This window comes from Portunus trituberculatus, chromosome 46, assembly GCF_017591435.1.
Source record: "Portunus trituberculatus isolate SZX2019 chromosome 46, ASM1759143v1, whole genome shotgun sequence".
In the NCBI taxonomy this organism is placed as follows: Eukaryota; Metazoa; Arthropoda; class Malacostraca; order Decapoda; family Portunidae; genus Portunus; species Portunus trituberculatus.
Window position 1 is genome coordinate 23,806,331 of NC_059300.1, and position 8,035 is coordinate 23,814,365.

Here is an 8,035-nt window from a genome sequence, read left to right on the forward strand (position 1 = left end):
ACACTACTACTACTACTACTACTACTACTACTACTACTTCTACTTATATCACCACTACTACTCCTACCACCGCTACCAGCACTACTAGTATCACTAGTACCACCTCCACCACCATTGGTTGGAATCCCTGGACGTCTGTATCTCACAAAGCGTTTTTCGGCGTAATATTTTTCTTTTGTCTTGTCACCTCCACCGCAAGCAAGTCTTACTTTCTAGCATGATTGTCGTAGTAGTTCGAGTTATCCAACGTTGTGCGCGCGCGTGTGTGTGTGTGTGTGTGTGTGTGTGTGTGTGTGTGTGTGTGTGTGCGCTGAGGAATGAACCGCCAGACGTCCCACCGCCATCAGTATTTCACCACCAACATCAACAACAATAGAAACAGTAACAACAACAGGGTACGTTTGGTACTTACCGTTAGTTCTTCGTTTACCTTCCTGTATTCTCTCGTAGTTTATCACCATCCATTCTGACACATCGGCCCTCCCTGTCCATACCACGCAGCCGCCGCTCACTGCCGTGCATACGTAGCCTCGCCCGCAAGTGTCCTTTCCCCAGTAGGACCCTCGAAGTGAATCCCTTGATCAGTTGTATTTGCAATTACGATGAACAAACTAACATCATATCGTTATCCATCAGAATCGTGAACAAATAAGACCTGAGTAAGTCAGAATAACTTTTAATATTATTATTATTATTATTATTATTATTATTATTATTATTATTATTATTATTATTATTATTATTATCATTATTATGATTATTATTATGATAGTTTCGTTGTGCGTCATCTATTTTCTCCGGTTTCCTCTCCATGTTTTCGTCAGCGTTTGAATGCATGTATCCCCGCACAGCATGACGGACGGGCCTTTCTCCACCACCTGTCGTATCCACGGCTCCACCAACATCCACGAGGACGCCTACACTCTCGAGGACGCCGACAAAAGCCCCACTTTTCGTCCCTTCCAGCACAACCTGCCCCACTGCTCGCCGGAGGTCCACCGCACTTGCTGGTGTGTTAACTTCATCGCCGAGCATACTAGACTCAAGGAGGACTCTACCAAGGTACTGCGCTGGTCAGGGCCGGATTGGCCAGAGCGGGGACATTAATTTATTAATTTACTACTCTGTGTCTATCAGCCTGTCTGCCTGTCTGTCTCTGCTTCTCTCATAAGTAGCTAGATACGTTACAGACAACAACAAGTGAATATGAATACAATATGTGCATCATTTATATGTAAATACATGATACAGTTTGAGAAATTTGAACATATTTTTGAATTGTGAGGAATATATACTTACCATGTGTATGCATGTTAAATAACACACATTCTCTCTCTCTCTCTCTCTCTCTCTCTCTCTCTCTCTCTCTCTCTCTCTCTCTCTCTCTCTCTCTCTCTCTCTCTCTCTCTCTCTCTCTCTCTCTCTCTCTCTCTCTCTCTCTCTCTCTCTCTCTCTCTCTCTCTCTCTCTCTGTGTGTGTGTGTTTGTGCGTGTGCGTGTGCGTGTGTCTAGTGAATAATGGAAGCATACTTGTGAACTAGACACGATGTGAGTGTACTGACGAGTGTGTGTTTGACCTCGCAGGTAAAGGAAGACTGGAAGTACGTGGCCATGGTGCTGGACCGACTATTTCTGTGGATTTTCACGCTGGCGGTGTTGGTGGGCACGGCTGGCATCATCCTGCAGGCGCCCTCTCTCTACGATGACCGGGTGCCCCTGGACAAGCTCCTCTCAGACGTGTACCGCCAGCAGCGCTTGAATGTTTAAGTCATGTTGCTGTGTGGCTGCTCCCCCGACTCCTCCTCACCCCCTCCGTCACCACCATCTACTCCAGCAGACTTAACTAGCTTCCGAAGACAGGTGCCTAAGAAAGGTGGCATTCACAGGAGCCAGGATAGTCGAGGACGGCAGCTGTGGCCAAACAAAACCCTAGACTCTATGTAGCTGCTCGCCAGGTGACCACCAAGCATACATAGACTTCCCTGATACCGGACCAAGCTTGAGCAAGAAACTCCCTAGTGGCTGTTCAGAGCTCGCCGGTGTGGAAGATTCAGAGTTCACAGTGGAGGCAGAGGTTTGAAGTTTTTGTACTACTCTGTAACCCTCGTGACGCTCTCTCCTGTCGGGGCTGACGAGAACGAGGACCCTCCCTTCCTTCTTCCCCCGGCGTGTGCGTAGACGAGAAGCTCTGTTTTCTATGAACCATTGAGATTTTGATATATGAACAGTGTTAAGATACTACCCAGTGTAACAAATATGTGCAAAATTTACAGTGTGTAGACCTTTTTTTTTTAACTCTCTCTCTCTCTCTCTCTCTCTCTCTCTCTCTCTCTCTCTCTCTCTCTCTCTCTCTCTCTCTCTCTCTCTCTCTCTCTCTCTCTCTCTCTCTCTCTCTCTCTCTCTCTCTCTCTCTCTCTCTCTCTCTCTCTCTCTCTCAGAATATAGCTGTCAACCATTACATTATCCACGTTCTTCCACCGCACAATCCATCATCGCAGACCGTGTCACGATCATCCGAGTCCTCACCATATCAGCCCCATCACCACCACCACCACCACCACCACAACAACCTTCCTCAACCAGCCATCAGTCACCATTCTAATATAATACCATACACCACACCGCCACCCTACCTCTCCTTTCACCACACACCACACACACACACACACACACACACACACACACACACACACACACACCACTGACCTATGTTTATCATCACCATCCTCGCCCACCACCACCACCACCACCACCACCATCCATCCATCCATCCCCACCTTCACCCTCTCCGCAAGACGGGCTGAACGGTACACAATTGCTGTATCGCGCATCACCAACACACCACCGTCGCGCGTGGCCGCCCATCGCCCTCAGTGGAATTGTGAACGGTGGTAAAGACAATCATTGACGAGGAAAGTTAGTGGATGATGCGGTAGAGAGAGAGAAACATTAACAGCTTGGAAGACTTGGAAGGAAGGAGGATATAGGCAGAAGAGAAAGAAATAGTGTGTTATAGAAAGACAGTTACGAACAACTGCCGACCTGCTGCTGTTGCTCCTTGCTGTGTAAAGACGGACAGTTTTGAAGGATTTTGCTTGTACAGTAAAAACGTTATGATTGGCTCTTGCGAGGACGACCAAAGAACTTTTGTGTTACGAGGACAATAAATGACATTAGAACTCTGTATTGTGAGATCAGGTGTGGAGAGTGAAGTGAGTTCCCAAGACTTCAGGACTATGGAAGAACTGTAACTCATTTACCAAGACGACCACAAACTTTTTAGTATTATAAAGACGACAGTACGGTCAGAGTTACGAAGACGAACATGGAATGCGTGTATTGTATGGGTGACCATGGAACTGATGCTTTGAATAGCAAGGATGACAAGAGGACCGTGTATTGGGAAAACAAGATGGGGTGTTGTGGTGTCACTAGTAGGGTTGGAGCGCCGCGCTGCTGTTGCTACTGCTGTTCAGTATGTGTGTGTGTGTGTGTGTGTGTGTGTGTGTGTGTGTGTGTGTGTGTGTGTGTGTGTGTGTGTGAGTGGGCAGCTAGTCCATCCGCTCTTCCCCGTGACTGGCCTCAGCAGTGCCCCGCGGAGGTGAATGAGTCTGCATCAGCGCGCTGCTTGTTCAGGTGAACGAGGCGGCTCTCCACTCCAAGTTGTAAGACACTCGTGTACTTTTGAATATTTTGTATGATAGAATAGACCAAATATCTCGTCTATAAGTGACAGTAAGGACATGGAGTTTAATCGGGTGAGAATGCTTCTTCGAGAACTTGTGTGATTTAGAATCTGTGAGTGATATCTTAGGCAAACAACTTGAGTTTGCTTTGTAGTGCAGAGCAGGCGAAGTGATTTTTCTGACTAACACTCTCATCGGACCAGCTGGAAACGTGGATACACCAGGAGTGATCTGCCTCCCCTGCGGGGCACCAGCCGGGCCACCGCCGCGCCGCTAAAAGTTGCAAGATGACGAGTGACAAACTAAAGAAAGATCTGACCCACCGCGGCTCCGTCAATCGGACTGAGGCGGGCCGCGGGGGCCGCGGCGCCATCTCCGGGACCCACACTACTCTAACACTACAAATACTGCAGTATTCAGTATTGGAGTCATGATACTGTAAATTGATATATCAAATTGTTGTTGATAATGCTAGAATGATTGACATTTGTGAAGCCAATGGCATTGTTATTATAGAAATGACAGAGTTTGTTGTTAAAACCTATATGATCAGACTGTTAAGTATTTTATGATACTGAAAAATCTGTAATGTAGGTGACACTCAACAATATTTATGCCCAATCACTGAGGACTATTATCGTATGATAATTGTGTAATTGGGGTATTTATTTTTATTGCCAAACTTTATAATAATCCTTGCCTTTGTCTTCTTGTACAGAATATAGAACATCTTGTTGATGCTGAATGTTTAGTACGCTAAAGGTTAGCAGATCTTAGCCTTATGCATTGTTGTAATATGGCTCAGTTTTCTACTCCGAGAAATTGTCTGACGAGCTCAACTTTAGGAATGTATAGGCTGACGGGGATCTTATTCTGCCGCAGCTGTGAAGGCGGCCTGGACATCTTTGTGTGTGTGTGTGTGTGTGTGTGTGTGTGTGTGTGTGTGTGTGTGTGTGTGTGTGTGTGTGTGTGTGTGTGTGTGTGTGTGTGTGTGTGTGTGTGTGTGTGTGTGTGTGTATGTGTGTGTGTGTTTGCGGACGCCTACTTACGTGGATGCGTGTATGCATGCATGCGCGAATGTACGTGTGTGTGTGTGTGTGTGTGTGTGTGTGTGTGTGTGTGTGTGTGTGTGTGTGTGTGAGCGCCTGAAGGTATCAGTGTCGTGCTTCCCCTTCAGACGCAGCAGGAGGTGAACGCCTGGAGGGTAAGCGCAGGTCCAGGTCCCCTCCGCTAAGAATAAGACAACTCTCGTCATCGCTGGGCCGCCGAGGTCACGCAGCAGAGAAGCGGGTACACCATCATACATAGGATACATTTTTGACCTCATCTCAGACAATGGTTTTTGTATTGTGACCTGAGAGATTTGGATCACACTCCCCTGTTGTCCACTTAGTCGCTACATAATAAGTAAGAATGCATAATGGAACGCTCTGTGACGCTACTCCGACACCCGCTGTTTGAGTTACGGTCCAACTCGGTTAATCAAAATCTCTTACGTTAAGCACCACCCGGAGAACAGCCGCTGCCACACCCTCGCTCTCCCCAGCCATCCAGCAACCCAGTGAGGACGACATAGTATTGCTGGTTCTGAATCGTCTCACTAAATCCCTGTTGCATATAAAGTATTCATGATTAGAAATATTATGGTGAATGAAATACTTCTTTCTGTGCGAAGTGTTCTCCGCCTCCCTTGTAGAAATTTATTTCCTTATATAAATTACACATCCAGTGTTTATTTATATGGAAAATAATGCTTGGCAGTTTTGATTACGAAGTGTTAATAGGTTTTGAATTAGTGGTGCCGGACTGTTTACTTCGCGGGCACCGCAGGCGGCCGCCGCACACTGCGCTGCGCCGCTCTGTGCTGACGTGTTTGTTCTATTTGATGTTTGAAATTGAAAAACTCACATACTTCTCCGTTGGTGTGATTATTTTTAAGTTATAATGCTATGTACTGAGACGAACCTTGATACATATATCTATGGTACTTCCACGGTGACAATACACTGTGACGACAGCAAGCTGGCGCGCGCCGCGCCTCCGTTGTGCTCAAAACTTCCACCAAGAGGACTTCATTTGGTCCTTTTCCAAAGCCGTATGAAAAAAAAAATTAATGCGAGATCAAGACTTTCCTTTGTACATTGATGTTAGGCTGAGTTTTATGCGTAAGCACGAAAATCCCAGCCATTGAAGGTGTGGACGAGCGCCGCCGCCGCGTCGCTGCAAGCGCCAAGGCCGTCAGGACTTTTGGGACAGAGGTCACGAGCTGGGCGACACGATTTTTGCGTATCCTACATTGGGCCGGTACCAGCAGAGCGGGGCGGGAGGTTTACACGCAGCCACGGCCACCCCCGAAAACTGTTGGTCACGGTCAGTGTTGCATTAATCAGTTTTACATTGTTATAGTTGATTTCATACGAATAAACAAGTAACTGGTAAGTTATTTGAATATGTTCTTAGCTAACGCATTGATGACTGGTGATGCTAAGTGCTTATCAAAGCGAGTCTGATAAATTTAGACTTTCTGTAAAATTTTTAAATCCAAAAAGTATTATGAATGATTTTTAGTTTTGGACATACGAACGTGAAATAGAGGCAAGTGTACATAATGTGAATCAAACACACACACACACACACACACACACACACACACACACACACACACACACACACACACACACACACACACACACACACACATTATTTTCTAAATATGTAATGATTAGGCATTTCGATTATATTTCGTTTTGAGTTAAATTAAGTTTTCAAAGATGAAAATTAAAAAGTTTGTGGGCGACCCTTTGTAACCCAGGCATGGTGCAATGTGTGTGTGTGTGTGTGTGTGTGTGTGTGTGTGTGTGTGTGTGTGTGTGTGTGCGCGCGCGCTCGTGCGTGCGTGCTTGCGTGCGTGCGTGCCGGGGTAGGGTTCAGTACGGTCCACATTGTAATGTTAGCGAGCCTCGGCCTGGCCCAGGGGGTGTCCCCCAGCGAGGAGCCTCGCGGCGGCAGCTCGTTCCCGCGCCTCGACACAAGGTTCCATTAACGTTGTGCATCAAAAGTGAAACACATATGGATTGTTTTCTATGTAGGATATCTGGAGATCCTCTTAGTCAAACACAGCCATTAAGAACATCATAGTGGTTCTTAATTCCTATAATCAGTATTAATGTTTTAATTTCAACTGTATATCTCTGTTCAGAGATGTTTCCCCTCAGAGTTTAGTGTTGTTACTCATGAGTATTAGAACCCCTCGATTTTTTCAGAGAATAAATTTGAAACATTGTTTGTAAGGAATTGAATTTTGGTGTGCATTGAGCTGCTTTTGTTCTGAGACATGAGCTGTTTCGTGTTGAGTTGTCCCTTCTGACAATGTATACATGAAGCCATCAGTGACTCTGGGCTCTTAAGGTGATGCTTCGTGTTGTGCGTGGGCGACCAGCGGCTCCCTGCGGGGGTGTCGGTGTGGCGGGGGAGGGAGGGCGCCGCGCCCGCCGCCGTCTGGGGCTGGCAGGCGCCCGCACCTCAGGGCTGCTGGTCGCGGAGCCCGCCCGGCCCCGCCCTGCTGTCGGATTTGTATTCCGTTGAACTGCGCTCTGTAGTCATTTGTTTATAATTTGCATTTATAGAAGGATGAAATAATATACATATGCAATGACGTGATCATTTTTCATGCTTCCTAGAAACCTGTAAGAATTACTGTTAGTTGTCATCGTTCAAAAGCGTATCAAATGACGTGCTGAAAGTGCGTCCCGGCTGAGAAGAGCTTTCTTTTTATGCAAGAAAGATGCCAGCCAAGTGCAACAAAATATTAAAAAAACGGCCCATGTGACTGCTGGTTCCCTGAAAGAAAAGTAAAGAGCTAGCCAAAATTAAGGAACAAATGTCTAAATACCTCCCTCTTAAAAGAAGTCAAGTCGTAGGAAGACGAAAATACAAAAGCAGGCAGGGAGTTCCAGAGTTTACCAGAGAAAGGAATGAATGATTGAGAGTACTGGTTAACTCTTGCGTTAGAGAGTTGGACAGAATAGGGAAGGACAATCTAAACTAGTTTAATTCTGAAGTACTGTCAGTTAGTTTCACACACAAACCTGTCCAGAATGTTGTAATCAGGTAAGCCTTATTGGTAACAGCTGCCCTTATTTCACTTCTGAAACTAGCCTTCCGACCATACTATAAAAGGAAACTTCTCCTTTACACACTCCACACTATAGACCCATCTACAACAGTATCGCTGAACACTAAAATTTTTCTTATCTTCCAGTCACTAATCTCTGTTCCCGGTTGTTTACATCCTTAGCAACAATATTTCTTGACGCTGAAAATAATGTAAGAGGGCTTTACAAACATCTC

At 46.0% G+C, this 8,035-nt stretch overlaps 1 protein-coding gene across 14 annotated transcripts in view; it reads left to right on the forward strand.

Annotated features, from left to right (window-relative positions):
* Positions 1 to 7,340, forward strand: part of LOC123519948 (acetylcholine receptor subunit alpha-like) — a 349,599-nt gene extending 342,259 nt beyond the window's left edge. For all 14 annotated transcript variants that reach the window (XM_045281676.1, XM_045281675.1, XM_045281684.1 and 11 more), the window contains 2 exons: positions 852 to 1,062; positions 1,584 to 7,340. In XM_045281676.1, coding sequence (XP_045137611.1) covers positions 852 to 1,062; positions 1,584 to 1,766 — 394 coding nt within the window. In that variant the 3' untranslated portion in view covers positions 1,767 to 7,340. The remainder of the gene's footprint in view (positions 1 to 851; positions 1,063 to 1,583) is intronic.
* The last annotated feature ends 695 nt before the right edge of the window (positions 7,341 to 8,035 follow it).